The sequence below is a fragment of the Larus michahellis genome, chromosome 4 (assembly GCF_964199755.1).
Source record: "Larus michahellis chromosome 4, bLarMic1.1, whole genome shotgun sequence".
Classification (NCBI taxonomy): domain Eukaryota; kingdom Metazoa; phylum Chordata; class Aves; order Charadriiformes; family Laridae; genus Larus; species Larus michahellis.
In genome coordinates, this window is record NC_133899.1 from 29,623,521 (window position 1) to 29,642,844 (window position 19,324).

Below are 19,324 nucleotides of genomic sequence, written 5' to 3' on the forward strand. Positions count from 1 at the left end.
ACTGGGTGACCACATCCAAGCCCTGCAGGTGACTGTAGATCACCTCTTTAATTCCGTGACTAAAGTGAAACCTCGCCTTGAAAAAACTCTGTCTGTCTTTATGGTTGTGATACCAACCTCCCTAATGCGGAGTCTCTTGTGCAGGACTGCGATGCCTGCCTGAGCCGTGGCGCAGTCAGCGACAGCATGCAGGAGAAGTGGGATGGCTCTGTTGGACCAATTGGGTGTTAGCTCTGAAATCTAATAACAAGAGGAGCGAATTATTCCCTGTGCAAATATCACAAGTCTATGTTCTGTTGATTTTTAGAACAGATCAGCGCTTCACTTTAGCACCCATATGTTTTATCTGCATTGGTTAGCTATCACTCCTGGATGCCTGCATCCCTCCAAGGGCTGCTGCTGTCATGTGTCTTGCTGCTGAGATGGAAGCAGAGCATTGTGAAGTTCTCCTTTCATCGGAAATCAGAGATTCATTTGCTGTTGCCTGTAAATAAATTACAGGTTAAAACTGTATCCAGTACTTACCGACCCAAATTTATCTTCTTCCGTGCCAGGGAGAATCTCGCTGTTACAAGTACCATCTCCTCCCAGTGACTTCTCTGGTGCTGTGACTTACCAGTAGCAAACCTGCTGAAAATGTGTCGTTTTGAGTGTGTAATCACTTTAGGTCTATGAGAGAATAAGTTGCACAAAGCAGAGGGATTTTGCCAAGGGCAGGGTAGGAAAGAGGAGAGCTGATGAAGGGAGCAGCTCACCTGGGAGGTTATGCCATGACGTTGTCTGTTCTTTGACAAAGATTTAATGTGTGGCAGGGAGCGTTACCTGGGTGCCAGTGGCTGAGACAGAGCCCAGCGGTTGACAGGTGGATACTGGAACAGTGAGTGCCCTGAGGGCTGGTAACAGCCATCAGCTTTTACAATGGCTTTGCTAACCTACATTCATTTACTGCTCTTGTTAGGACTGTAATTCCTAGTACATACTGAAGCTGGTAGTAAACTTGTCGGAAGTGTCTGCAGTGTAAGTCAACATCACTGAACAAAACTATTCGGCACAGGTGTTTAAAGAAGTAAAGACCTCTTAAGTCACTGATGTCATCTGTAAAAAACATTGCTCACCAAGCAAGGTGGGATCTCCTTAGTCCATGCTCCATTTAAAAATGCAAAACACTTGGATTCCCACTACATTTCTCTGGAGGCCATTTCACAAGGTAATATACATTGCTGCTGAGCTTATTTTCTTGCTGCTTATACTGTGTTTACCCTTTTGTAGTTCAGTTGCTCCTAGACCTCTAAATTCAGCAAGACACTGGTATTAATTTTTGAAGCTTCTTTTTCTTTCTTTTTAGTTGTCTCTTAGCCTAAAATCAGCAACTATTTAATTCTTTCTCCCTAAACCCCATCATCCTACTTGTAGGTTTCTCCTTCTCAGAGTTCCTAAAAGAATATCTGTCTTGTGATAGTGTGGGAAGATGTATATCGGGCAAAAAGGCACCTTAACGTTCTGCAAGTTATGTTTTTATTTAGGGTTTAGATAAGTTTTGAGAAACCATGTCATATTGACATGATAGCAATGCTTTTGTTAAGTTGTTTCTCTTCCAAATAATTTCATACCTATAATATTCCACCTCCTGTAGTTGTTTTTTTTTTTTCATTTCTGTGAGGGGCAAAACAACTCTGGCTTGTGTTCCTCTGTGGGCGGAGGCTTCCTCTGGGGGCTGTGGGCTTCTTCAGAGCTTTTTTGGAGCAAAGCGTTTGAGGCAGTTGTCTGCCATGGGCTGGTTCTGCATGCTTTAGGCCTGTCACTTTAATCAATCAAAACATAATTCTCCCCACATTCTCCACCCTTCGATTTTCCCATCTGGACGTGCTAAAGCTAAAGATGTAGTGAAAGTCAGGGCCAGGAGACTGTTGGAGATTTTTGACTGCAGGTTGTTTTCTACTTTTTTTACCAGGTCTGTTGACAGCTGTAACCAGAATGCGTGCGCTTCAGAAAAGGTACTTCTGTTCCGATGTTCTGTGTTTTTATTTTTATAAAATTAGCAATTGAATGAAAGCTTTTCAGATCTCTGCAGGAATATGTGTAATTTGTCCATCACTTCTGGATTTCTAGTGGTATTCTCAATGGGTAGAAGTACTTTTTCCATTTCTCCTCTCAGTTCTAGACATCTTATGTAGATAGTGTGTCGACAGGTGTTGATGGACAAGCAATTTACAGTAATCTCTTATGGTGCTTATTCTATAGCTCCCTGAATTATAAGTGACATGCTGGCAAAGCTGAACAACTGATCACCAGATACTGGCATAGTGTTAAACATGGCTTCTGAGGCTGCTCAGAATTTCCTTCAGCCGTTGTCTTCTTGGATGTCTCAAATATATGAAGCTATCCAACAAGCAGGGGACTCTATATCTGCTTCACTGCTGAATTTGAGTGGAGTGGGTCGTAAGTCAGAAGAAGAGAGGAACCAGGACTTGGAGAATAATGGAGGAGTTTATGAGGATTATTCTGAGGAATCAGATGATGAACGACACCTGGAGCTCTGGGATGGGGAATACTTATATCCTAGAGAAGATGGTCCTGGTCTTGCTTCACAAGATTTCCCTCAAGGCTCTGACACGGGCCTGCAGAGGCAAAAAGAGGTTAAAAATACCAGCAGCATACCAGAGCAGAGTGTTGAAAGCACCAGGTCTTCAGCAGCCAATGGATCCTACTGGATGAATGAAGATCTCCAGCCGCTTGATCAGCTTCCTCCCATCGCTGAGGAAGAAGGTGAGCCCTCTATGAGGATGGGAGGTCATAAGCACAACCTCAGCTTGGGTGGCTCCTTAAAAAGTAATAACAGCAAGGCAAGTTTTGCAGGTAAGCAGCTGTCACGCACCCTGACAAGTGTTATCGAGGCCTCTGTTTTCTGGTATTGATTTGATTTAGTTGCTAATCTGCTCATTATGTTCTGTGTTATCTTTTTTTGCCACAGCTAAAATAAAACTCCCCATATCCCAAAGAAGCGTCTAACCTTTCCTCTTCTGTTTCCAATTCTTCTCTCATTTGTGAGACTAATTTCATTGAAATAAGTGGAAATGTCCCAGGTGAAATGCTGCATGTTAGAAGGCAATCGGGCCCTGTTGCTGTAGCAAGGAGTATTTTTCTCCCCCTGTATTTTGTTTCTGGTAGTAGGACCCTTCAAAGGGAGTGTTTAGCCTTAAGCCTTTGCTTTGAGAACCATCTGCCTTTGCGTCATTGCTATTAAAGTTATATATAATCTCAAACCTTGTTTCTTTGTGCCAGAAATCTCAAGATGTTACTGTGCCATGTGCTGTGAAATGCTGTACTAAAAAGCCAGCCGTATCTCATGATTTTATGGATGAAAGGTTCCCAAATCGCTTTCCTCCCCTCCCACCACCCCCACAGGCTTTTCAAATAAGACTGAAGAGGACAGCAGGCAGGAGATTATGGGAAGGAGAACTGAATTTGATATTTTCAGTTCTAAACAGGTCTATGACTTCTGATCGTTAAGTGACGTGAACAGCTTTTCAGGTGATTGTGTTCAGGACTGAATTTCAGCCACGTGACTTGTGTTCACTAAATATCACCATAAACATGGCTGGAAGTTACCTAGGTCACAGAGGACTGATGGAGACGTACGTCCCATCCGCGAGCAGGAAGGCTGCAGTCCTGCTGATGCCACCCTTGGGTCTAGCTGTGTTAAAGCCGCTCTTTACGAACATCCTAGGAAAGGGCATAAGGGAGGAAAGGGAGGGCAGAAATGGGTCTACAATATAGAGCTGATGAAGAACTTGAGATTCACTGAGGGTCTTCAGAATTTGGCTTCAAATATCTAAATCCTTTTTTTCTTTTTGAAGCAGGCAGTAGATGCTATTGAAAATGTGTGTTTTATAATGACCAAGAGCTTTTCATCACTATTAGCTTCTAGGGAAGTCTTATATATTTAGCCTTTTCTGTGCAGACTGCGGAAGATCAGCCTGTTTGTTTTTGTATTTAATAGGAGTATCAGACTGAGAGCGTATAAACCTTGACGGTGTTCTTTAATGAATGTTAAAATTAGCTCTTTTCTTTATTACTATTCCTCACACTGTTATGGCCAGGGAGTAAATAATTAAAAAGAGCTTTTGGTCTAGCTGTTCTGTCTCCCAAACTGGGACTGCTTGTTTCATATTCCAAATGAACGATTGCCAGTTCTCAGGTTAAGCACCCCAGAGCTGTATCTCTTGGTGCCCAACCTCTAACCGGTACAGATGCCCTGCCTTCTGGTACCCCTGTACATTGCCTGTGCAATATCCTGCCCACCGGCTTTTTTCATAGGCACCGAGTCAATGCTGCAGGGCTGGATTTACTGCCTGTGCTTGGATTATGTGTCCAGTGTGTGCACAGGTGCCATGGAGCGGGGCATGTAGTGTCCTTCCAGGGAGTGCTGGGGCCATGGCTTCTCCTGGACGAGTGCTATCCAGGGCGCGACCTTGTCTTTTGCAGAGCCTGTACCCCCAGGAGGGGATGTTACAGTGATTCATGGCAAAACCTGGAGGTCCTCAGAGTAGGCTGGTGAGCAGCCTTGTGCCAAACGCATTGTTCTGATGGTGGTCTCCAGATCATGGTCCTGTCTCTGGACTATGCCCTTGCTCACAATGGATCGGAGAAAAGGTGTTGAGCCCTTGGGGAAAATGGGGGCCAGGAATGGGCTGCTGTCACTGTCAGAGCAGTTTCTCACCTGCAGTCTTGTCTTCAGGGACATCTGAGAAAGAGGGTCCTTGGGAGCATATGATGGGCCAGATGAACTTTCCAGGTGAGAGACACATGGAGTGAGTCAGATGCCAGAGTGACCTATCACTGCAGCTAAAGGAGAGGGTCACTCTGAACCTCTCTCCCAGCTGAGAGAAGGTACTGATCAAGTTGCTGTTGGACTCTCTCTTAATGTTTATTGGCTTTCCTTCTCAGTAAGCTGCCTAGAGCCATTGTGGGCTGGAAGGCTGGCCTTACGGAGCTCCCGAGCACCTACGTTGCTTCTGCCTAGAGCTCTCTACTTCCACGCAAAGCACTTTAGAGGGCATTGCATAGCTTTTTACACCAGAGGGAATGTCACTCCAAATGCTTTCAAATAGTTTTTTATCTTTTTATCTCTGCAATGCACTGCACAAAGGGCCATCCAGTGGTCTCAAGACTTTATAGTCATGAAGTTGGCTGTTTGAGAGTTGGAGGGCTGGGAGCTGATGCCTTTTTTCTCAGAACTGTGTTGTATAATAGGAGAGAAAGTGCTGAACTATGATTTGAAAATGTCTTCTGCAAGTTCTTTGATGTAGAAGAACTCATTTTGCTCTTCTAAGTCACCCTTCACTTCCAAAACACACACGTGCTTTTCGTGTTTCATTTTTCAACTCTTTATTTCCTCTTTTTCCTTTAGATTCACTCTCTACCATCAAGAGTATGAACTCTGATGGTAACCTAGACATGCAGAGAGGCTTTAATACCCTGGCAACTTAGAATTTCAGTCATGGATTAAAATGATCAAGAGAAGATGTTTGAGGTATCCTTATTTCTGTTAGCTTTGTTACATAACCCTAAGTGACAATGTAAGCGAGCATATGGACTTGCTGACATTCAGCAAAGGCATTCAGTAGCATCAATATTAGCTTTGAACATTTTTCCTTCCATTTGGCATTTTTTTCCCCATTTCTGCAAAATACGTGTTTCCTGTTTATCCTTATATTCTTTTCAGAACATTGCCTTTTGACTTTATTTCACTTAATGTACCATATTTCTCTCCACAATAGAATATTTTAAAGCTAAATTGGCGCAAAACAGTAGCAATGCTGAATGCTTTTTGTTACCATGGAAATATTTCTGGGCACTTACTGAAGACCTGGTTGCCAATAGTAATGTAACAGAGAAAATAGATATGCTTCATTTAGCAGCCACTGGTGATTAAAGAGCCACAGAAACCCGTTACAAGGTCATTCCAATATATAGTTTATAGGGTTTAGGGGGAATAAACCCCACCAACCCAAGGTGAGAATCATTTTGTTTTAAAAAAGATGGAAAACAAAATCCAATAGTTGTTCCCCTCTCTTAAACTTAGAGCATACTTCTGAGATGAAATAAAATAAAATTGCACTTAAAAAACATCATTACCCCTTCTCCTTTTTATCAAATATGGTTTTGATCACATTTTTGCCTCCTAGGAAATGTTTCCTAGCTCCCAGAGTATCTTTTCTGAGGCCCCAAAGCAGCACACACATTGAAAACCGTTTTTAGGCTTAGGGATCTAATAAAATATTTGAGCAATTAAATTCTTGGGTTTTTAAGTCAAATGTCTGTTGGATACTGTGGGGCATGCTAAACAGCAGGTTGCAGGTTTGGCTGCTGCTGAGTCCTGGTCTGTACTTAAATGGTTTCAAACAAATGCAGGGAAAAGTTTTTTCACTTTGGATGCTTTTGATCCACAGTTTAAGAATGAGGAGGTAATTCAGCAGGAAATATTGCAACACCAGGTGTTTGGTTTAAGAGGTTAATGATGGGAAGGCAGACCCTTCCATGCATGCAGATGCCTGCCACCATTTGCACATCATGTAGCTGTAAATTTTGCAAATAGAGATGAACTTGCTCTTGCAGTTTCCTTGAGACCCTCCTTCATTGTCTAACTTCAGTGTTCCTGATAGAAAAACTGTCTCCCGTTGCAGAACGGGGAGAGAGCAGTTTTTGCATCCCCCCGCGGCTAAGATACTGCTGATCAGCTGACTGGGGGTGGCTAGTGAGAGTGTGGCTGCAAAATCCATCATTGCACATTTGGCTTAAGAATTGAAAAAAAGCAGTAGAGCAGTAAGCCACTTCTAAAAGTAGTATACTGCAAACAGAGGCGTAGAGCTGGCCAGTCCGTCTGCTTCCCATCCTGAATGTATACAGAAAAAAAACAATGTAATAATGAAAAAGCTGAAGAACAGCAATAATTGTGCCCTGAATGCAATGGCTTTAGCCCAGTTCTTCCTCGGGGCCCAAGTCCTTTGCAAACAAAAAGTCAAGGAGACCATTAAGTTAGCAGTTTCAGCAGACGTTGCTCTGAAAAGGCATGGGGACAGACATGCCAGCAGAGCTGAGTCTTCTGAATCAGAGCTGAAATATTTTTGCATCACAATTCTGTGACTGAAGAGTCTCCCGAGCTGTCTGACACTGTGTTCATAACACTAGTGTAATTTATAGGTGAGCAGTACACTTAAACTACATGAAGTCTTTGGAGACTTTTTTCCATCAATTAGACAATCTCAGTGCTAGCTGAAGATTGCATTTCAGTTGCACTGAAATAAATTCTTTGACCTTGGAATACTAGGAAGTTTGATGTCCTAATAGGAATCTTGTCTAGATGGCTAGATAGTTATCCTTAATACATGTGTAAGGGGAGGCATGCCTCTGAGGCTCTGGGAGTTTTTAAAACTAGAAAGCACTATTGTATTTACTTACCTTGGCCTCCAGCTTAGCAGGGTTCATTGATTTTTGCCAGTAATTGCTGTAGTAGAGGAAATTATTCTTTCTACTGTATATGAGCAATCCTGACCTCAGTAAATGACCCTTCATACGGCCAGGAATTCCTAGGCAAGAAGTGAGTTTTCATTATGTCCTATAAACCCGTATAGCAAAATATATAAAATATACCCCTAATAGAAAGATGTTGCTTGCGTGATAAATAAAACTTCTGCTTGAACCTGAGACTAAAATAGATAGGTGGCCAGTTTCCATGTAAAGATCGTAAGTGTTGATGAATTTTATCGCCTGTCTGGCTACAGAGCCAGCCAGAGCTCTAGCCAGAATGTAGCCCTATAAAAATCAGTGCCTGTACTGAAACCAGGACATTTAAAGAGGCTGTACTGAATCAATAGCACCACTAGGATTGAGTGAAGGAAAACAAAGACAGACAGTGGACGCAAGCACTTCACAGAAAATGCTCCTGGCTGCTTGAGTGGAAGAAAGCGCTAATGTGACTGAGGATATGCATCTGGTCTCTGAAGAATGCGGTACGAGCCCGCAGCTTTCTGAAATGAAGTGCGGATGTGAGTTTGCATTGAATGCTTTCTCTCTGGGAAATTCAGAACCACTCAGAAAGTGTTCATGCCCAGACTTTTGTCTTTGTGTAGGTGGTACATGTTTCTTTTTACGTTTAAAGTATTCCTTTGCAGTTCTGTCTTTTCAAAGTTTCAAATTATAAGGGATCTTAATCCATGATGCCAAAACTAAGTGGTGATGAGAGTACACAGTAGCCCTGAAAGGAGGATGGATTGTGATACGTGAGCTTTATAGCTGGGGGAGTGAAGCCAAAGAGAGTGGTTCCAACCACAAATTTCCAAAGGTGTTACCATTGCAGGCTCTGTCTTGGGCCTGTCAACATTGCTGTTCATCCTCAGTTGGTCATTTTAGACACAGAGTCTTTGCAAGCCCACGGTAGATCAGGAGTTTGGGTTTTCACCAAGTTCCTTGTCTGGTGGGTAGAGCTTCCTGTGCCTAGCTCCCTAGGGAGCATGAGGAAGGCTACTCTGTTCAGGAGTATTTGTCATCTGCTCTTGACATCTAGAAGGTTGCATAAACCGTCTGGAGAAGGGCGTATTTGAGAGGAAGAAATGGCTTTTGCCATTCAGTGCAGTTACAGAACAAATTGTGTGAGCGTGTGTGTTTGCGCGTGTATTTTCTGATCCACTTTAGCGAAGTGGCATCCTCATCCCACTCCCCATATGGCAGTTGCGACTCTGTCTTCCTCTGGGAAGGTTGTTTAGGACTCAAGAGGCTTCATTTACCAATAAACAGCATCTTGGCAGCATCTGGGAAGTGCTGCCTCTCTCCTAGAAACCCTGCCTCCTCACCTTCCATCTCCTACTACAGGCAAGGCAGGTGTGAATGATCTCATTGTGTTGTGGTGGAGGTTACGTGCAGGCATACTAGCAGCACTCTGTACAGAGCTGGAACGTAGTATTTCTGTGTGCTGATACAAACAGTAGTACTTTTTTTTTTTTTTTTTTTTCCCCCCCCAGTTGTTGCTCACTTGGCCCGTTTTGTAGGAGGGTACTTATGCAAAGCCATGATGGCAGGCAAATGCTTGCAGAAGGGAATGAACATTAGGACTTTGGGAAGCATAGATAATCCATCTCTGTTTCTTCTAGCCTCTTTGCATTGCTTAACAGCACAAAAAACACTAATGTAAGCTTATATGAGATGGGATCACTCTGCCAAAAGGTAAGATGGTGTTGGTCCTTGCTTCTTGCCGGGTAGGGGTGTGGATATGACTTCCTTGTGCCCAGTTCATTTTTGGCTGTTGGCAGCAGCAATCATTTTAAGTGGCCTCACAGACTCCTGAAACAGTTTTAGTAACCAAGGAGAAAGACTGCAATGAAAGAAAATAGGGAGATTACAGTCATGCAGGAAAAAACGTGCAGTTTTACAGACAGTGAATGGCATTGTTGGGCTGTGTGGGTCTTCCAGGTAATGAGGAAGGTCTGGTTGGGCTGTATCTCTGCGGATGCTGTTTGCGTGATTCTCATGCAGTCTCCTTCTCCTGAAGAAAGGCTTCCTCAGTACTTATTTGTAGAACAACATGAATGACGTATGTTGAATCTTACACCAGTCCATAGCAAAATCTGTAGAAAATCCTATGAAAATAGCTGATTCTCTTATGGCTTCATCACTCTGCCTAAAGGTTCCCTGATCTTCAGGCGGGTGGTCCCCTGTCTAGAAAGCTCAGTATCCATGTGAGATGAAGCATCGCTGGAGGGACTCACTGCGCTGGGCATGAGTGCTTGCCTACGCAAGCTGGGCACTTGGAGACATTTCTCTCCTCAGGCTGAGAGAGATTTAAGCCCATACGGTTTATACATAGCAGCGTAATCTGCGTGGGAGTATTTTCCAGCAAATAGTATGAGAGTGGTGTTGCTGGAGAGAAAGCTCTGAATTTGGATTAATGAGAGCACTGAGGTTTGCTGAAGCTCTGTGTCACAGGGTCAATTTTGGGGTCTGGACTTATTGCCGTAAATTATGTAGCTTTAAAACCATTGGGCCTGAGGGTGCAGTTTTGCAATTGTCAGTAGCTGATGTAAAACTGCAGCTGAAATATATTGTCCTTCCCTGATCACACAGTTGTGCTACTTTACATGTCTGGCCTCGTGAGCGTGACACTGTGTGGTGAACCAGACCAGCTCATTGCTTCAGCTGAGAGTTACCAGCCCCTTCCCTATTACATTTGAATCAGGTGAGTTAAACAGGTGATTGCTAAAACTGAAACAAGGGGAAGTGCAGAAGGGAAGGAAGACAGGATTGTCCCTTTTGAGTGACAGCTTGGGTACTGAATGCATGTGAGTCTTGTTGTACCACATCCTCACCCTCTGCTGCTGCTGAAGTCTGTGATTGTCCCTGCAGTGCCATGGAAACGGTGGTGTTACAGTGGTGGTAAAGGGGGGCTGTGGTGAATCAATCCTCTGGTAGCAAACAGGAAGTTTCAATTAGAAAAATTAGTGGGAAAATACATATCTGCCTTGTTGCAATGCAGTTGTTATCCGTAGCAACCCCAAACAAATATCTTTGCGAAGGAGTTGATTTCCACCGTGCTAATCATCAAACAAAGACTTGTGGATGTGAAGCTAATGGTTATAGCCGTGGGTGCTATGAACGGTATGTAGTTGGCATGCATATGCTGAGTCTAGCAGGTTGTAAGTGTGGTGTAGCAAAACTCCACTTTAAAGAGAAGCAAGAGTCAATGTCCTGGGTTTCCTGGGCATTTCCTTGGGCAGTTTGCTAGGTGCTAGGTGGAAGGCCATTTTCTGGAAGAAGCTAGCACCAATTCAGAAAAACTTCCTTAAATGTAGTGGAGGGAGCTTACATAGTGACCCCCTTGCACTACAAGAAGTGAGCATCCAACCCAAGCAAACAAGTAGAAGAGGCAAATGGTGGGAAACCTGAAGGAATTCAACCCATTGTGCTGTGAAAGCAACCAGGAAAGCTGCCATAAAAATAATGCTTATACAGTGAAAGTTATTATTTGTTGGGAGGGAAGGGACAGTGTTTTCTAACTCGTTGTCCGTAGGGATCTGGCAGTTTGTTTAGTTTCCGAGTCCACGAGCATTTACAGTCCTGCACCCCAGAGCATACACAGCTACACCTGTGCCCTGCAGTGTCCCCAGCATAGACACAGCATCTGCTGACAGAAGGTGCTTTTCTGCCTACACGGCTGCATGTTTTCTTCAAGCAACCTAACCTGGGCTGGCAAAGGGGTGTAGGCTGACTCACAGATATAACAGCATCCACACCAGGGGTTTTCCTGGCTTAGCAGTGTCTCCTACAGCGTGTAATCTCCTTTTATCTTCCACTTCTTCACGAATCCTGGGCCTGTGCTAATAAAACCCAGTAGCATAAATAAAGCCTGACTCATGCTTACTCCACATGTAAAATGTAAAGCAGGTGATTGGGAAAATCAGGGATGATTGTGCTTCTGCTTCTTGGCTGCCATTTCCTTTAGCTATGGAAGAACCTCAGGCAGCAAAGTGAGATTAAGTTTGAAGCTGAATCCCATGTTCTTATTTTTAAAATCCAAATTCGGGCGTAGGAAAAAAGCAACAGGAAAAGATGTTGATTTTCCTGCTGTTTGTCGTGGGCAGTTCTCTATTTCTTTGCACAGCAGTGTGCAGAATTGGAGTTTATTGCTCTGACTGCTGTATTGTTCGGCTATGGAGGTGCTTGATGGTCAGAGCCAAATAATGACTTGTTTCTGATTACTCTCTGACTTTTTGTGTTTGCTTTTTTTTTTTTTCTTTTTGTTGGAAATGTCACCTGGTATGAAAGCTGCAAAGTTGTAATTCGCTCTGCCTGCATCGCGTGCAAACACCCAATTGTGTTTGCCTCGGAGAGCTCCCAGTTGGTTTGGTCATGGGGTGAGGACAGATGAAGAGGTAGAGATTGATATGTTGCAAAAGCAGGACACTGTCACTTAGAATCATAGAATTGTCTAGGTTGGAAGGGGCCTTTCGGATTATCGAGTCCAACCATCAACCTAACACTGACAAAAACCATCACTAAACCATATCGCTAAGCACTACGTCTACATGTCTTTTAAATACCTCCAGGGATGACGATTCCACCGCTTCCCTGGGCAGCCTGTTCCAATGTTTGATAACCCTTTCAGTGTAAAAATGTTTCCTAGTATCTAATCTAAACCTCCCCTGGCGCAGCTTGAGGCCATTTCCTCTTGTCCTATCGCCTGTTACTTGGGCGAAGAGACTGACAGCCCTCTTTCTACACCCTCTTTTCAGGTAGTTGCGAGAAGGTCTCCCCTCAGCCTCCTTTTCTCCAGGCTGAACACCCCCAGCCCCCTCAGCCGCTCCTCGTAAGACTTATTCTCCAGACCCCTCACCGGCTTTGTTGCCCTTCTCTGGACACGCTCCAGCACCTCAATGTCTTTCTTGTCGTGAGGGGCCCAAAACTGGACACAGTACTTGAGGTGAGGCCTCACCAGCGCTGAATACAGTACACTTGTCACTCAGTGAAGAGGGGTGGACCTTATGTTTACCACTGGGCACTAAATGGCTCCCTGGTTGGTGTACCTACCAGAAAGGGACAAAACCAAACTGGCCTGGGTGCAAGGAGAAAGCCCAGATGAAGACAGCCTTCTGTTCGTTAGTAGACTACCAGTTGGTGTTAGTCAATGGTGCCCAGTCACTCTGGACAGTCTCTGTGTCCATAATGGCATGTGTGGAAGCACGAGTTTACTGTATCGCAGTGCATTCTCCGTCAGTTGTAAGTATATTTGAGGTCAGGGTGGATGTTTTGGATTTTGTTTCTGTTTCATAAAAAGAAGGATTTTTGATGATCGGATGTTATCTCGAAATAGTTTTGAGCATAAATGGGCTACACTCCTCCCTAGTCAAACCCATAAATCAGGTAGTTGAGTTATTTTGTGCTTTCATTTAAACTCCCAGTTCAAATGGTTGACAGCAAGAGGGAGAAGATGACTCTAGATTGAAGACACTGCAAATCAGAGCTGTGGTTGCAAGGGAATTGGTAGCAGCAACTCCATGTTTGTTGCTAAATGTCCCCTTTGAAAAATGTTCCTCCTTTTTACTGAGAAGCTTTAACATATCCGTTGTTTGCAGTTTTCCAAAATAAAAGCCCTTTTCTCTCTGTGTGCAGTTCTGGGGTTTTGCTGAGTTAGGAGCTGTTGCAGATCCTCTATGTCATCCTGATCATGAAAATTTTAAGGCCAAGCCTGTGTGACTGCTTCTATAATAGCAAAGAACATGGCACAGACTGCTCCTGGGATCCTCCAAGTATATGCATTATGCATAGATGTACTGATATTATCTTTGGATATATGATCGAATACATTTTTTTTTGTATAGTACTTCTGCTTCCTTCAGGGCGCGGTGATCTCCCATTGAAACTGTAACTGACTTCTGTAAAGCAGAAGAAAAATCTTTAAGAAGAAAGTGGACACACAAGGGCAGCATTAAATGTATAGAAAAGCAGAAATTTGGCACTTGTGGACTTTTCATTGTTCAGCCAAAATGACTGTTGTTTGTTGTTTGTTTTTTTTTTTTTTTAGCCTGCAGGCGGACAGGATGCATACAGTACAACTATATTTTACACCTACACTGTGTATTTTATTCAGTAAATTTTGTTCTTGGGTAAACTTTGAGCAAATGATAAGTTATTCTTTATACTTGGTAACACTGCAGAGAATTCTTGAATTATTTATTTCATGCATTTTAGCTTAGTGTATTTGGATGCCTGTAAGCTAACTTTGAAACTGATAGGGTGTTTGAAATTTGTGAATAAATAGTGGTAGTATGAAATACCTTGCCAGAAAAAGAGGTCACCCTCCTTCCTCCCCTCTAGTCTCCTCTGGGGATAAAAATATATAAAAATCCCACATACTTCCTTATGAGTGGTGGGAAGCCGATTTGTAAAACAGATGCTGCATAGAAGTAATTGAGTTAAAGTTGGTAGAAATGTGTATATGCTACAGAACATCTGCAGATCTCACGATGTATTCATTATCTTTCCAGAATTTAGATTGTAATTATGGGTCCTTTGTTTAAGCTTCCGTGGTGATATACAAAATGTTTCCCCCTTGTCCTTTCCTAATCAGGACACTTGTATATTTGAATGGTTAATGTTTTTCTCTCCCCTGGGTAAAGTTAGTTTTATTAATACAGAGATATTAAGTTGACACGGAGCTGTCTGCTACTCAGGCAGAGATTCAGCAGCAGACGTATCAAGCATTTGCTACAGATTCCCCAGTGCCACCATTTAATTAGCCTGTATGCTTCCAAATGCTAGTAAGAAATAGCATCCAGTGTCATAACAAGTGATGCAGTCATGCTTTGGGGATTTGTAAAGTTGAAGGCAAAGTCAGGCGGCCAGTAATACATCAAATGGGGCAAACTCCTCCCCTCCATCCTTTCCCCCTTCCCCTTCTGTCCTAGAAAACGGGCTGTGGTCTATTTTGCAGGGAGTTGCATGCAGGTCACCCCAGGGACCCTTACAAGAGTGGTCCAGGAGTGCTGCATCCCCATGGCCTTTGTGAAGTTTCTGGTAATAACCAGAATTGTACACAACATTAATGTGCATTTATTTAAGTATAGAGCCTCATGCCCATGATGGCTTGACCATCATGGACCTGGGATTTTAATGTTACGGTTGTTTTAGAAAATGGTGAAAGATATGGCTTAATTACTAAAGATGGTATTTTACTCAGGATTTTTGGGAAGCTGTTTGAGTGAAAAGTGGACTTTTGTTTATACTGGAATAATTTTTATTTTTTATCTTAAATACCCCAAAGGTATACACATATAAATTGAACCTACTGGCATTTGCCAAGCCTTTAAATTAATTTTGTAGAGGTTACATGAGCTGCAGGTAGTGAATTGACAACGCAGTTGGATAAAGAAAAAGATAATGGATAAAGAAAAAAAAAATGTTTAGTTTTATGTGTTTCGATTATTTGAATAGATCGTAGCACATTTAGGCCGTAGGGTTGTTACATCTTGAAATAATTTTTATTTAAAAAAAATTCAAAGAAACTTATTTTTAACAGCTTACATAAAAATAATCAATTTTTATGACAGCTGGTCACTGACCATTTACGAACTAATGTCTAAAACCTTTTTCATTTTTATCAGAATGGGAACACTTAGCTTTTTCCTCCAATTGAGAGCAATTTTCTAGAAGAAACAGCAGGCTTATTGTCAAACTGTGGCAAATCAGACCAGAGGGTCAAATCTACCAGTGTGGCAGCATGGAAAAAGCCAGCTTCTGCTGGGCCGGTGGTGGGAGCAGTTTGCTTCGGTACTGCCAGCTTCCTTGCTCTGACCTCTCTGCCCAAAGAGCTGACTGCCATCTTCTGTGCAGCAGCAGGTAAATTTATGGAGCAGTGATAGCAGTTGTCATTAAGTTTAAACTGCACATTTTTAATAGACCTAACATAGTGTGTAAAAGTAGGATCCGGCTTCCCCACCTGTAGCCATGTGGTTGATGTAAGTGAGAGTTGAGGTGAAAAAAGGTGCTTTCCCTCCCAAACTGGGCAGTGTCACTGAGAAAGCTGCCCTTCACGCGTTTGTCTGCAACTCTCATTTGTTCAGCTGCTTGGGTTTGCCATAGCGATTATCAAAGCGAGTCTTGGCAACCATATCGTATACTTCATGGTCAAGAGCAAGCAGCGGACCGACCACAGTTGACAGCTGGCTTATTCACACGCATGGACACAAACATGCACGTACACACCGACTGCCCGTCGTCCCCACCGCTCCCTTCCCTATGCACACCGGTGGGTCAAAACGTCCTGCTGTTGTGCTGCCTTGATGCTGATGGCAGGGAGATCAGCAAAATGCCTCTGTATTTTCATCCTAACAAAGCAAGGCCAAGTATATATAATATGTATTGAACCCTCCTTCCCCCATCTGGCAGATATTCACGCACTAATGAGGGTGCAGTCATCTCATATTCAAAGCACGTGTTGGTAGCAGGAGGGGAAGAGCACTCACAGGCACGCGCTCAAATGCGTATCTTCACTTTTAAAGGTTGCAATTTACATTGGTCTCCTGAGTTCCTCTGCTGCTGGCAGATGAAGTCAGTGGTGCTTGTTAGCCATGTGCTGTATTTATGTGTTCATAGTATTACCCAGAGCAGGTTACGTCTGAGTTGTTTTTTCTGCACAAAAGAAGTTCCCTCTCCACCTTAGCAGGAGCTGAAGGGGAACGGAAGCATGACCAAGTTTTCAAGACCTTTGCTTACTACTTTGTCTTTGCACATGCTAATGATTTTACGAGTGGTTCTCTATGTGTGTTGTGTTTTACTTTGTGTTCTGCTTTGTTAAATATCTTCATTTAAAAAAAAAAAAAAGAGTAACGTGCAGAGTTGGGCAAGGTCTAATAATATGTAAATGTTGTTGATATATTATGACATTCACAGGCTTTCCAGAGGCTGAAGAAGCAGGAGGTTCTCATGATCAATCCCCAGTCATCCCTAAACCCTTGGTACCCTTTTTCTCCCCAGAAGGTCCATCTGAGAGCTAGAAGTGTGTCATGTCATCTGGCTTCTTGGCCAAGGGCAGCAGACTGTCTAAAGCCCGAGTTGTGTTTTTCTCCCAGTAAACAGTTACACGGAGGATGGAGAACAGATAGCATCTTCAGGCAGCGGTGATGAGGTGATTAAGCAGTGCAAGATCTCTGTGTCATGCTCACAAAGTTTTCGGGCAGAAGTATCTGAAAAAGCAACACCAGCAGGTGTGGAGCATAGACGCAAATTCAGCCGTTTGCTTTCCAGCCACGAGGAGTACAGTACGGAGGGATCTGAATGCAAAGGTACTGTTGGCATGAAATAAGATTAAAGAAGTTGGAGTCTTTAATATACAGTACGGAGGCATCTGAATGCAAAGGTCCTGTTGGCATGAAATAAGATTAAAGAAGTTGGAGTCTTTAAGATCTGTAGCCTCAACATGGAGAGCTTCTTTTGTGGTGGAGAACAAGCCCCGAATCTTGCTTTCTCTCTTGCTAAACTTGGTTTCCTTACTGGTTACCTGCAGCTCATTTCTCAAATACTTAGAGGGAAGTCTGGATCCAAGCTGTATATGGCTTTTGAATTCTGGCTTCTAATCCTCATGAGTTTTCATGGATTTTATTGCCAGTTTTGCCAGAGTAAAGACTGCAGGACTTCATTCTAATTATTTTTGGTCTGTGCCACTTAAGTCATTTGTTTAGCAAGCCTTTTAGCAGAAGTTGAATGTCTCCTTTTGTAACAGTTTTGCAAACACAAGGTGAACAGTGAATGAATTATGCTGTATCGTTTGCCAGCACATACGCCAAATGTCAGGCAATGACAGAAACTAAAAATTTATGGCACAGAAGGGAAGAATTTTATGATCTTCTATGGACTAATGTAATGACTCTTTTATACAAACAGAGATGAAATGCATTTAAAAATGTAGCTACTTAGAAAATTGGCCTGAACGCATTCTAAAATCTGGAGCAGTTCATTAGGGGGAAGAGCTGTGAAAGTGCCCCTTGTTTTTCACTGCGTAGAATGCTTTAATTTTGAAATACAATTGCTTGATTTTGATGCACCCTCTGATTAGAGCGATCATTTCAAGATATGGCTCTCCGTCAAACTCTTCTTCTGGCACAACATGGTGCAGAGTTGCTCTTAGTTTTCTTTTTAGAGGTAATATTAATATTGTTTAAATAGCTGTTCAGAAACTAGATGTCGAAGCCTGCTTTTATTAAGACCTTTGGTTCTCTGCCCCATTCCTCATGACGCTCAAGACTAGACCCTTCATTACAAACAAATGTCTATAAACTAATCCTGAGTATGTCTGGTCTCCTTCAAACCCAGAAAGGCTTCCAAGGCACATAGAGCTGCTGTTACTGGGTGTACAGCGATAGTTACGCTCTTCCACAGCTCTAAATATGAGACATTTATCTGGGAGAAAAGCTGAGGGATTGGGGGAAATCCTATATAACCCCACACTCTGATACCTCCCAGTTGCCGGTCGGAGATCTCCATGTGTGTGGGAGTCCATTTTGGCCCCTAGCTGGTGCCGTGATCACAAAACACAGAAAAGTTCGTGTATGTAGAGCCGTCATTGTGCCCTGATGACATATCAAACAGGTTCAGCTGAGCAGGTTCTCTGGACCTTTCTGGGTGGGAGGGATGAAGTATCTTTCAAAAGTACTGAGTCCAGATTGGGATCACGGTACTTTCAGACCTTCTTTAGGCTATGCTCAAGGCTTCTCTTCTTGTGTTCTCTTTAACAGACCTTTTACTCATATAGCCGGTAGTGTTCTTTTCTTACAGAATCAGAAACATGTAACAAACTTAGGCATACAACGAAGTTGAACATCTTGGAGACCCCTGAATAACTTCTCTCACACTGAGCCTCAACATACGGCAAAGTCTTCTCACATCGCGTTCTGACATGAGATTTTCCTTGACCCTCTGTTTCTGCTATCAATGTCACGACAGTCTGTGCTAACGACTCGTCTAGCTTTAACTTTTCACCTGTTAAAAATCTTTGTAGTAACCTGAATAGAGCTTGGAAAGAGGAGTGCACTGCGGGAAGGAAGTGTTTGGAGGATGCTCTGGGGAGCTGAATGGCTTGAATGCCAGCTCTGCCCACAGCCTCTCTGCAAATCACCCTGTTAATAAAGAGCCTATTTTGGTTCTGGAAACATGGAGTCTTCTCAGGCTATTACCCAGCATGTGGTAAATTAAACAATCTTGGCCTGATTACATAATGTCACTTGAAATTTAAGATCCTTTTTCTCTTTAACCCCTAAAATTTACAAGCCATTTTTTGTTTAGATTTACTGTAATTAGATAATGATTCTGCTCCTCTGAGGCGCTTCTAGGAAGTTTTTTAGCACTTTTTGATGGCTAATCTCAAAATAACCAGGGGCAGAAGCACTGCTTGGTCTCCCTGCATCTGGTTTGGTTCAGTGCGGAGGAGCACATGGTGCTGGGGTACTGCAGAGTGGTTTGGAACTGGGGCTGTAGCATGGGCCAGGCATACTGCTCTATGAGGGCAAATATGCCTCAGTCCCAGTAACTCATATCTCTGCTGCTGTTACTGTCTTTCAGGAAGAGGGGTTTGAAAATCACTCCCAGTAGCTAGGAGGATTTCAAGTCCAGAAGTACCCAGATCCATACAGAAATCCTTTCATCCTCTGGGCCATATTTAAACAGGTTCTTAAATTGCAGCGTGTGTTTATATGCAATCTAGAAGAATGGATCAAATTTCTTTCATTTTGGAAAATCACAAAGAAAAGACAAGACATGCTTTTTCTTGTAAAAGCACAGT

The 19,324-nt window shown here is 43.0% G+C and overlaps 1 protein-coding gene across 6 annotated transcripts in view; it reads left to right on the forward strand.

Moving 5' to 3' along the window:
- Positions 1-19,324, forward strand: part of SYT16 (synaptotagmin 16) — a 118,282-nt gene that overhangs the window by 64,998 nt on the left and 33,960 nt on the right. For 3 of the 6 annotated variants that reach the window (XM_074583709.1, XM_074583712.1, XM_074583711.1), the window contains 3 exons: positions 1,952-1,994; positions 2,242-2,856; positions 16,620-16,832. In XM_074583709.1, coding sequence (XP_074439810.1) covers positions 2,313-2,856; positions 16,620-16,832 — 757 coding nt within the window. In that variant the 5' untranslated portion in view covers positions 1,952-1,994; positions 2,242-2,312. Of the gene's footprint in view, positions 1-1,951; positions 1,995-2,241; positions 2,857-16,619; positions 16,833-16,899; positions 16,907-19,324 lie in introns of those variants that run through there. The other 3 variants (XM_074583713.1, XM_074583714.1, XM_074583715.1) reach the window with 3 other exon arrangements.